Genomic DNA, 12,982 nt, shown 5'->3' with positions numbered 1-12,982 from the left:
GAGAGCTGAAGCAGGGAGGACGTGTACTCGTGTAGATCCACCTGGTAGTGATGCAATACGGAATTGTGCAATAGTACATTGAAAGTTATAACCAGGCGATGGGATATTGTTTTAGTGAATAAATTAACAACAAAGTAAAGTGAATACAATTAGTTGTTTGTATCACATCAAAATAAATTGACATCAAAGTGATTTGCTTTGTTTTAATATCATTGACTATTCCATCTGGGAAGAAGTGTGGTAAGTAAAGAAAATAAGCTTTAGCTCAAAGAATATTACATTTCAAAATTTATTAAAATCAAAGTGATTGATGAGGACCCAGTGAACATTTGTGAACTTTATCCTGATATAAATAACCATATTTACCAGAGCCTTCAATACAGTGATATTCAATTTGAACTATCATTTAACCCTTTTAATGCCAACGATCGATATAGCGATCGTCGGCATATTTGCGAGTATTGCCGACGATCGATATAGCGATCGTCAATGGCACTGCGAAAATTGCCGACGATCGTTATAAAGATCGTTCGTTTAAACTTACTTTACAGGCATTTAATGTACATCAAATCTCACAAAACGTATTATGCAGTGTCTAGAGGTTACATAGAACATAAGTAAACCTCATTTTATCCTTTTTGGATTTTACTCTATGTATTATAATCTATGAAAATATAGTTGTTTACTTTTGTTGTTTTGGTCACTTCAGTGAGACTGACAGCTCAGTGTGTTGAGGTTACTGTAGATGATTTATTGTTTTATAAAGATATTATGTATAACACTTTTTCTTTTTATTGGTGTTTATATTGGTTTCGAAGATGAGTAAGAGGAGTAGATCACCAGTTAGTGAAAATACATTAGTAAATAGTTTGTTAGGAAGTGGAATTGAAGTCTTGAATGACTCAGACTATAGTGATGGTTTTGTGAACAATCTTTCTGATTCTGAAAATGAATCAATTGCATCTGAGGATTCTGTGGGTCTAGGGGAAGAATATAATGACGATACGGACGCTGACCCAGACTATATAGGCCTAGAATCAGAAGAGTCGTCAGACGAAGGAGATGACAACCATAGACTACATATCAGACGTAAACGTAGACTTGATGTACAAGACCATGTTTCTGTAAATGAAGTTATCGAAGATGTAATATCTAATTTTACAGATGTACTAATTAATAATGTAGGCCTAAACAACGTTCAAAATCAAAATATACTAAATCAAAATATCCCAAATCAAAATATACCTGGCTCTGACTGGAACGTAGTTGAGGAAAATAATGACACCCACTCCCAAACCACATTTGCATTTGATGAACTACCTGGACCAAAACATTGTCCTCCACATGATTCACCACCGATTTCATATTTCAATTTATTTTTTACAGTAAATTTGATCAATTCTTTTGTGCTTAGAACCAATCAATATGCCCGAGAATACATTGCATCCCATGCCCAAACACTATCACCTTCCTCTAGAGCTCAACAATGGAAACCGGTAACTATGCATGAAATGAAAGCTTTTATAGCTACTATATTAAATATGGGAATAATTCAAAAGCCTACAATTGATAGCTATTGGTCGCTAACTGGCTCACTTAGCACACCTTGGTTTGGAAAAATGTTCAGCCGGAACAGGTTTCAGTGTCTCCTACAGTTTTTCCACATTGCAGATAACAGATTGTTAGCGAAACCAGGACATCCTGAATATGATCCTTGTGGTAAGTTTGCCCCTTTGTTAGAACATGCCAATAGGATTTTCAGAACTCACTACACACCTCATCGGGAGATTTCTGTAGACGAAAGTCTAATAGGAACAAAGAGCCACTCGCAAATATTGCAATACTTGCCTAACAAGCACCACCATCGCTGGGGCATAAAGATGTGGATGTTATGCGACTCGGTGACAAAGTATTGTTTGGCCTTCTTCTGCTATAGGGGTAGTAAAAATAAAGATAAAGAAACTGGCCTTGCTTTCAATGTTGTTCGGAAACTTTTAGAAACTGGACAGTATCTAAAAAAGGGTTATCACGTTTTTATGGACAATTTTTTTACCAGCTTTCCTTTGGCTAAATTTTTATTTGAAAACCTTACGTACATGACAGACACTTTACGGAGCAATCGAAAAGGGATACCTCATCAGTTCAAAGAAAAGTTTGATGTTGGAAAAAAGTTATACATGAGACAAGAAAATATGTTGATGTTAGGTTACCGTGAGAAGGCTTCCCAAAAAAATCCAGTTTTGCTACTTTCTACTAAAGAACCAGCACAGTCCAAACAAGTTAGAAGACAAAAAAGGCACGAGAACAATCCTAAAATAAAGCCTCAAATGATAAACTCATACAACATGTATATGGGCGGCATAGACGGATCCGACCAAATGTTGTACTGTTATTTAGACGAACGTCGGACCGTCAAATATTGGAAGAAGGTTGTGTTCAATTTATTTTCTAGAATGGTACTGAATGCCTACATAATTTACAGTGAAAATAGTTCAGGGAAAATATTGACAAGATTTCAATTTACATCTTCAATAATTGAAGATCTTTCCAGTGAGTGGCTTAGGCAGAAGTCTCAACCTCATCGACCCAACCCGGATATGGGAGGGGGTGACAATCTTGGAGCTAATCCCCCCTTTGGCCTAGAATCTCTTCCTGGGATCTTGCTAAGAAACTGTTGTGTTTGCAGCAAGCAAAGTACCAGTACTGGAGGAAGAAGAAAGAGAACAAAAACTGTTTGTAAAGCATGTAAGAAAGGTGTCCATCCGACATGCTTTGGTGACCACAGGTGTTAGAACATTACACCGGAAAATTGTATATAGTTCTTGTAAATATACATCACAATAGTATACACTACATAGTAATAAGTTATAAATTTTCTGTTTTTGAGTTTTCATTGTGTTTTATTGGACTTAGAACAATGTATGATCTCAAAACCAATAGGACTATAGACGTGTTAGAATAAAGTGATTTTTCAAGATATGTATATATCTGGAAAATATAAAATAACTTCTGTATTTATTGAGGTAAGTACTTGAAATTTTGTGTGTGTACTAACAATTAACTGTGTTATTATGTAAAATATGGAAATTATTGTTGGTATTAATTTTAAGCTATCTTATTATAGAACAAACTAAAAATTAAAAAAAAATATTTTTTTCAATGATATTTTGTTATTTTTATTTTTTTTTCCATTTTTGAAAAGTTTTAAATAACTATTTTTTTCAATAATGGAACTAAATACAAACAAAACAAGACCATTTCCATGACACTATGACAATAAATTACAAACATATGAATTTTTATACAAAACTCTGCATTTTCTACAAAATAGGCTTGGCATTTGTCGCATGTCAATCTGATATTGGCTTGGCATATTTTTCTACACAAGAAAAATTTATGCTGGCATTAAAAGGGTTAACCTACTTAAAACCTGAGATAAATATAGACCTAGTGCTAGTGACATATAACGTGTACCTTCACTAACACTCAGTATACTTCCAACAACACTACAGACAATTTCCACAGCATAAGACACATCGACGTAGGAATTGGAAGTTTGATCATTATTTAAACACCGATTTGGAGCAATATGACACAGCCAACATGGGACCACAACACACTTTAAAAACTGATCGTATTCAAACAGGCTTCATTAAGGTTACATGTAAAATTTCAAATCCAGACAGGGTGAGGTAGACCACCTGTCCTACACACACACACACATATTATATATAGTGTACACCAAGAAACCTACTTTCTTCATTTTAAAGAATAATTTTTAACAACCAAAAATGGCACTTTTGGAGGGATAGGAGTCATTTATGAAAGATTTTAAAATGTACAATTCGTACCTCATTTTAAAGGTCTCTTATTCACTGATCATTTTTAAAAAGTTTTAATTTATTTCGCATCTTGTATACAGAGTGGTATAAAACATGAAAGTTGTGTGATTTTAGTTTTTTTTACCATTACCTTGTTAAAACTTTTTATACAAGGTTACCAAAGAAGTACTCTTTCTAAAAATATGTTACAGTTGTAACTTTTTGGCACATTTCCAATATTTTTAAATAGTTCAAATTTAGGACATTTTAAACATGTAAAATTTTAACAATCAAATAGTAAGGCATGACTGTCATTATACTTATCAATAGATCTCTTAAAATCTAAAATGTTTTGTATTTAAAGTTTGGTTTTATCTTGGATGGTTGAGAAATGGTGCCAAAAATACTAATTTTCACAATGTTTTGTTACACATTTCTCTAGATGTACTGTGGACATATAAGACAGACATACACACAATAAAACCGAAAAGAAATATTTACATTCCCCGGCAGACAAAAGACAAATTGTCTTAGCCTACTGAGCGATAGCCATCAACAACGCTCAGCCAAATTCCATGGTTAAACATGCATCATCTTGGAACTCTTTCTTGTCCATATATAAATAAATTGAAGGTTCATGCAAAGTGTACAGATGAAATCTTTCTCGATATATCTTGCCATGATATAATCACATCTTTGTTCAGTAAATTACATTTTATAGCAGTGTTAAAATAAAAGTTCCAGTAAGCTAGCGAGAGTACTAAAATGTAAAAATGTTTTGAGCTCAAATATTGTCACCAACTTTAAACACTGACTCCAGTCTATTATATTTCCTTTTAACTCTATGAACACGTCTCACTTGTTAAAATCTCATATGATTGTATTTATGCATAGTTTCTTTACAAATCTAATTATTCAGCTATTTTCTCATTTCCATCATGGTTACCCATAAGACCGATGTAAAAATATATGCTAATGCTCAGCAAAATCACAAGTAGTTATATCCACCATCATCGAACTCGTGTTCTACATGTATAAATGAAGCTTTATGCAAAATTTCAAGTCTATTGGTCAGTTGGTTCTCAAAAAGTTATGTGGACAAACATAAATGAAATTTTCCAGTCTGAGTGATAGGCTTCGCTAAGGCTCAGTCAATAAGATAGCCTTAGTTAAAAAGCTTAATGTTTTACTACATGGGTCGGTTTAGGAAATATATCGATGAGTTTTTTTTACCAGTGCACAAACGCCTTGAAGGTCAGTATGTTTATAATTTTCTACAAAAGTTTGTTACTCTTTTGTCCAATATTTAACAATTTATTACCAATATCATTAGATGATGGAATATGCAATTTAAAAATTGTTATTCATTTGTATAATTAGAGATGCCATTATTATTTAAGTGCATGTTTTCATAGTGAATGAGTTATTTTAAGGTTTTAAAATATGTTGTCATTTATTATTTATTCAAGGTAGGAGTACAAAACACCATGATATAAATATATATACCACATATATATACCACACACATATACAGGGTGTACATAAAGTCCTGCACGGGTATAATATTTTCTGAATGATAACAGATAAATAAACAAGATTTGGTACATCAATACTACACCTAAAAATCTACTTTTTGAAGGAACTATCAGTTTTCTGTAATATCATGGGGACGTCCCGCAAGGAGTCAGAAGGAAATCTTAAATAGGAGCATAGGTCAATATGGACATCATTTTAAAGGGCTTGTCTAGCAGAGTTTAATGCCGCAAACCGCACTCAAAAAGATTGATCCAGTACAAAATGGTGGCTGTTCAAAGATTTTACTTGGTTACATTTTATTAGTAGCCATAACCCCAGTAAAGCAAAACTGCAACCAAACAAATACTGCAGCTAACCACTACATTATGCTGGTCAGTTGTACAGAAGTGAATTATGACATTAGTTATCCTCAAGGGTTATAAATTTGGTCCTAATATATTGATAACGGGGAAAACCTGATAACAGTAACAATTAGAAATCTCTTATCTTTGGGTCGCAGTTAGGACTTTCCTATTAGCCAGTCTATTCATAGTAGGCTATTCTAGTTTTCTTGTTTTAGTAGTGCTGTCCATCCATTTTATCAGTAAAGTAAAGAATGTCTTATTTTACCAGGCGAAGTTAGGGCTAAGAAGCCCTCTCTAACACTTAACCTGGGGACCAACGGCATAAAGGTGACTTCCGAACCACCACCAATGGCCGGGCAGGCGGGCCGCTTGCAAGGACAGGATCGCTCAGCGGTCACCTGTCCAAGCAGCAGCCACGCTCGGCGTTGGTACAGCTTTAGTACAAAAGAGTTTGTCGTATTGCTTGTAGTTCTTCAACTACACTATGTCGCTTGACGAACGTGAACGTATAACACTTTTATGATGGTTGGTTGGGGAAATAACAGACGATCACACGAAGAAGCATGCCATTTATTTAATAACTACTTTCACGAGAGGCAGCCAATTTCTAGAACAACTGTAGGGAGAACTGTTCAACACTTTATGAAAACAGGAAGTGTTTCCGATCGTTATAGGTCGCTGAGATTTCTAATTGTTACTGTTATCAGGTTTTCCCCGTTATCAATATATTAGGACCAAATTTGTAACCCTTGAGGATAACTAATGTCATAATTCACTTCTGTACAACTGACCAGCATATGTAGTAGTTAGCTGCAGTATTTGTTTGGTTGCAGTTTTGCTTTACTGGGGTTATGACTACTAATAAAATGTAACCAAGTAAAATCTTTGAACAGCCGCCATTTTGTACTGGATCAATCTTTTTGAGTGCGGTCTGCGGCATTAAACTCTGCTAGACAAGCCCTTTAAAATGATGTCCATATTGACCTATGCTCCTATTTAAGATTTCCTTCTGACTCCTTGCGGGACGTCCCCATAATATTACAGAAAACTGATAGTTCCTTCAAAAAGTAGATTTTTAGGTGTAGTATTGATGTACCAAATCTTATTTATTTATCTGGTATCGTTCAGAAAATATTATACCCGTGCAGGACTTTATGTACACTCTGTATATATACCACATATATATATATATAAAAAACAGGCTTCGCTGGGAGTGCAAAATTGCTGTGTGCAGATACAAAATCAGAGAGAATTAAGACATTTTTATAGAGAAAATCTGCCAGCATACAGGGTGACTACAAGGACACTCATACAAATCCCATGTAATGATACGTACCTTCATTGAACTGATTCTTGCCTATACAGACATGAATTTTATTCAAAATATGATGTCTACAGCTACATGCACTGGGTGATGTTCTTGTGGGAATTAAAATTACAAAATATAATTTTTTACTTTTTTATGTTACTTCTAAGATAAATTCTCATTGTGATAGGAATTTTAAAAACCTTCAAATAAATATGCTAAAAAAGTAGTTCTCACCTGTACATAATTCCTAAATTTCTTTTTTGTACAAGCTATATTGTTTAATGATGGGAAATATGTAATCACTCTGTATAAGAATGTTCCCAAGTTCTTCAGACACTGTTGCTGTCAACATGTTTATCCTAGTACAAATAACTTATGTTGGATCTGTCAATATTTATACAATAGAATTCCCATCAGCTAAGTCACCAATTACATGTATTGATTGGAGAAGGGAAAAAATCTAGATTTTGTGATAATCAGCTACAACTTTCTCACATACACTGAGATTCAATAATCATGTGCTATATTAGGCTTTTTACTGTGTACCAATAACAATGAGCTGATTACTATGGCTGGCGGTTTCTAATGACTGACTGTTAGTACATACTTTTCAGAATATATTTTTAATCATATAAATTATTAGTTCAAATAACCCATTCTATGCCTTCATTATTTGTATATGTTTTCTAAATTCGGTAAAAATCAAAACACATCTTATTCTAAACATATAGAGTTTAAAGAATGCTTGTACAAATGCACATTTTAAATTTGTCATAATAAAATTCAGAAGGATATGTTTCTAAACTGATGGATGTCAATGTACAGTACACCAAAGTTGGCCTAAGCAATTTATCAGTTTTGTTCAAATTGTGTGCTAGTACCAATAAGGTCTAAACCTGGCATTTTGGATTATGTATCTACACATTCTGTCTTCCATATTCAATTTAGTTTCGTTTTATTACAATATTTGGTTTTACTACATAGTAGCTTTGATTGTTTTAGTTACACAGGAGATAAATCATTCACATCGATCATGTGTGCTGAGGTCCAGTGAATTAGTTCAGCTAGTCCCGAGGTCTGATGCTGCAAATGACCACTGTGTGTGCATGTTCAGCCTCCTTCCATGATTTTTACAAGCTTTAAAAAAAAACCACCCTTTCTGTTAATAATTAATGTAGTGTCATGCTGAGAGACAGTGGTAGTGATTACTAGCATTGCACTTTGAAAGCAGACTACTTTAAGGATTCTAGGGAACCAACCCGAACAGAGGCATCAACTCATCACTTGTTCACTTCATGCAGCCTGAGTGTGCCACAATACAGACTGTTACACCACTAAAAGCGTCCAGCATTGACTTGTGTTGTCCCTCAATTTATACCATTGGATGGGTTATCTCTTGTACGAGGGGTATTAGAAAAATAAGGTTCCCATGATTTTTTTAAATAGACAGCTCTATATTTCTACATAGTGTTATACATCAATTTAAAACTTAAAAGTTAAGCTATTTTTCCACATAATCACCGTTTCTGTCCAAACACTTTTGTAGACGATGTTGCAACTTTTCTATCCCCATGTTGTAGAATTCTGCCACCAATCGTTTGAGAAATTGAGTAATCTCTTCCTTGACTTCATCATCGGTACTGAAGCGTTGGCCACCCAAGTGTTCCTTTAATTTTGGGAATAAGCGATAATCACTTGGGGCTAGGTCTGGGCTGTAGGGGAGATGGAGGCACAATAGTCCAGCCAAACTTTGTCAGCTGTTCTTGAGTTTGACGTGAGACATGAGGTCGAGCGTTGTCACGGAGAACGTCCTCACGCCACTGGACAATCTTCCTCTCCGGCGGTTCTGGATCGCGCGTCTCAGTTTTCTTAATGTGTCGCAATATCTGTCAGAGTTTAATGTTGTTCCATGAGGCAAAAGTCGATCAAAAGCAGGCCCTTCCTGTCCCAAAAGACAAAACTGAAGGCCGTCCACTTCGTTTTTCATCGTGAATTTCCATGCGGCCTTCACTGACTTCTCTACACCATTTCCGAACGTGTTGAACAGATATGCAGTTTTTCCCATAATCTTCGATTAACTGACGATGAATTTCAATAGGTGAAATCTGTTTTGCATTTAAAAAACGTATTACAGCACGAATTTCGCATCTGGCGGTAACAACGATAAAGAGCTCCATCTTCAAAGGCAGCTAGGCCGGCACTTTTGGACGTAGCGAGGCGCGAGTGGTATGGATAGAGAGAGGGACAGCTGATGAGTAAGACTGTGTCGCCAGATTTCACCCATCACATCGCATTCTGTCTCGGCGGCAAAGGGAACCTTATTTTTCTAATACCCCTCGTATAACTAGTACATTCAAAGGTAGTTTATATAATACAAGATTTCCTTTATTAGGAACATGCCTTATTGTTGATAGGCTCAATTAAAACTTTACTAATTTGAAGAAAGGTATGACATCTAGTTAGACTTTATTAATATTTAATTATATAAAGATCCAAATGTGATCATATATATAGTGATATTTTACTATTTTACTTACAAGTACGGAACAATAATATTAATTAATTGTAAATACATTAGGCATTATGGACTCAAATTAAACTATAATATTATTGTGATTTCATTCACAAAATTTAAAATAATTAATTAATTCAGATTGATTTTGGTCTAGGTGAGCTGGATAATTTTTACTTTAAGTAAAATGTAATAAAACAATTGCCTTAAAAAGATTTATTGTATTTTTAAAGCTGCTTAACATCAAAATTATAATGCTAAAATGCAAGAAACTTGAATGACTGCAATATAAAAAAACATTGGATGTGTTAAATTATAAATCAAGAATTATCCAAAATTCTTTTAATTATAATCCTAAAAATGTATAGGTTGTACTACACGATTTTTCACAATGCAATTCCCCATCCAAATTGGGGTTAATTTTATTTTCACTACAGGTTCTTGAAACAAGGCACTATGGCACTTGAATAAAGTTAATAAATTACAGATAATCAATGAACAGTATTGTAAGGTATTGAAAATAGGAGTAAAAACTATATCAAAGTGTAATTCTACTGTGTACTTAATTTGTGTTCACTGGTTTATTTTCATACAAGTTCTTTACTTTTAGTCGTAGTTGGAAGCATTTTTAATGCTCAACACTACCTCCTTATTAAATACTTTTTCAAACCTGATTCTTTTTGGGTAGATGAGCCTCTACTGAGTTTTTATAATTACTCAATATGCATTTTAACAGAGTTGGAATGTTTGGAAATCTTAAATAAACTCTTGTTTAAGTACTAGTCTGTTTTTCACCTGAAAACATGGTACGATACACAGATTGGTCTGGCACTCGGGACAGTGGTACTTGGTCTTCCGCCTCAATATTCGGCCATGAGCATCGATTGTATTCCAGCAGAAGTTGCAGCCGAGTGCAGGGCCTGGTCGTAACACCGGACAGTGACATGACCGAGAGCCTTCCGGTATCGAGGAACTCTGGAATATTCCATAATAATACACTAAACCCTCACATAGAACCAACACAAAATTTCACATAAACAATTTACCTTACTCAGGCAATTTTCAAACACTCTACAACACTATCTTCGTGGACATTTTCATAACTTTTTTAAATTAATTTTAACAACTAATATAACTTAGATACACTTACGCAGTTACAAAACTTAAAAAACACTCCGCTATTCGTCACAACACTGCCAACCAAAAGTGTTGTATTTTTAGTTGTATATGTCATCTAATAGCAGTATAAAATAGAAATAACAGTTGATAAGGTTAATTCAGTTCATGTATTGGCCTTTGAAATCATGTCAGCCAGTATAGAATAAGTTATAGAAGTACTACAAGTGATATTGTAATACTTTACAGTTTTATGAATAATAAAATAATTTTTGGTGTATGTGTACAGTTTTGTTGTGCATAGTAGTATCAGTTTTTATGAAGAAATGTTTGTTTTTCAAGTGCTATTTTGCATATAAAACTGGAAAAAATGTTCAAAAATCTTTTAACTTTATGTTTGTTCATTATTTAATAAGCTGTCATAATTTTCTCGTTTAATAACTTGAAATTTACAATTTTAATACAATACAATAAAAATGTGAAAAAGAAAATATTTTTTTAAGAATATTTTAGTATTTTTGCAGTTTAAATAAAATCTTATAGCTTGTTGATTCCTGAATCCTGTAATATACAGAAAGAACTAGTGTAATAATAGCATTGGGAACAGAGGGTGAGCATGAGAATGTTCGGCAGTCTCGTCGCCCCGAATAAACATATTTATCACAATTGCCACTTTTTTCTCCATAAGGCCAATATTAAATTTAAATAAAAATTACAACTTTATTTATTGGCATATGATTTTAAGTATGACATTTTTAAAGAGGAGAACACAGTTACCCAGGGAATATTGAAATCATATTAAAAATTTTTGACAATTTATTTACATTTTTCTTTACAAATTTCTTTAAATACTAATGAAAATTTCCAAACTAGTTCCCAAATAAAGTGATATATTAAAAATGTTGTGATGCTCTTGGTAATCGTGTCCTCATTTAAAAATGTCGTCCAAAATGTTATGCCAATTAATTTTTGGTCCAATTGGCATACTTATTTCATAATATAATACATGCCAGTTTTTGTCCTGGAGGAAGGAAATTTTCCCAAACCTTATTTATAAGGGTTATTTCATTATCCACCTCGTGTCCTGGACTGGTGATATTAAGGGTAAAATAGAGTTTAGAAATGTTGCAGACTATTAAACTAGACATCTATCAGGATCCTTATTTCTACTTCAAAGACTTGACAAATATACACAATTTAATGGACACATACATTTTCTAATTTAACATCCTTTATTTTACTTATACAAAAACCAGTAGCTGTTTCATAACGCCATATCACATTAGAAAAACATGTTCTTCAAACATGAAGAACCACCCGGCCACTACCATATTATACATTATGTCAATATATTGATCCTGTATTGAAACTAGTTTTAATTGGTTAATTCATTTGGCATAAGTATAAAATGGCTTGGCCCACAGTCTACTTCCACGCAGTATGTTTCGGCTCCTCCAGTCGTACATGGCAGACAGAACGTTCTTTGTCACTGTGGAACAGGCCGCGTCGTCCTCTCGGCCCCATCACCACGGGCGTGCCACAGGGATCTGTACTGGGCCCAGTGCTGTACTTGTGGTACACAAATGACATCCCAGGATGTCCCTCGCTGACGACGCACTGTTCTATAGTAAGTCGGCCTCCATCCGCCAATCATGTGTCTACATGAGATGACAAATGGAACAACTGGACCCCTGGCTGAGGAAGTGGAAGGTCAGGATCAATACACAGAAGAGCGAGGCTATCTGCTTCACAAAACACCAACAATACCCAGCACAGCGTGAGAAGATTCACCTGCAGGGGGACCAACTAAGGTGGACCAAGTCCATCAAATACTTGGGAGTCGTCCTCAACAGGACTCTTACGACTGGGCTTGCCGCCAAAGGGAGGATCCGCCCGGAATGACCACCCGTCAAGGGCTGTCGGCCTTACTGAGACCTCACTCCGGACTACCTACCAACACGAAGCTGCTACTCTACAAAACGATAGTTCGCCCTATCGTGACATACGCGGCTCCAGCCTAGTATCCACACACTTCCAAGACGACCATAAAGGCACTGGAAGCCTTCCAGAACAGGACGCTCCGCCAACTGACGAATGGTTTGTAGGAACACCATGGTTCGTCAGGAACACGGTCGTCCTACGGTCTGCAGGACTACCCAGCCTGCATGAATACATCACAGGCCAGGCGAGAGCCACGTATGCAGCGGCAGCTGAATCACCGTGGGAACACATCCGTGAGTGGGCAACCAGGGAAGCCGTCCACCCATGAAAAATCCCACAACTGAAAGTCATACTAGATGACCCACCCTAGAAGAAAGAACAACAACAAAAACCAACTGACTTA

General features: G+C 35.1%; 1 protein-coding gene across 2 annotated transcripts in view; it reads right to left on the bottom strand.

The window, feature by feature from the left end:
• LOC124363280 (longitudinals lacking protein, isoforms H/M/V-like) overlaps nucleotides 1–12,982 on the bottom strand; it is a 45,197-nt gene that overhangs the window by 5,226 nt on the left and 26,989 nt on the right. For both annotated transcript variants that reach the window (XM_046818495.1, XM_046818504.1), the window contains one exon: nucleotides 10,318–10,497. In XM_046818495.1, the coding sequence (XP_046674451.1) occupies nucleotides 10,318–10,497 (180 nt within the window). The remainder of the gene's footprint in view (nucleotides 1–10,317; nucleotides 10,498–12,982) is intronic.

Source organism: Homalodisca vitripennis, chromosome 1, assembly GCF_021130785.1.
Source record: "Homalodisca vitripennis isolate AUS2020 chromosome 1, UT_GWSS_2.1, whole genome shotgun sequence".
NCBI classification, from domain to species: Eukaryota; Metazoa; Arthropoda; class Insecta; order Hemiptera; family Cicadellidae; genus Homalodisca; species Homalodisca vitripennis.
The sequence above is the reverse complement of the archived record's forward strand: the minus strand, read 5'-3'. Positions and strand labels throughout refer to the sequence as shown.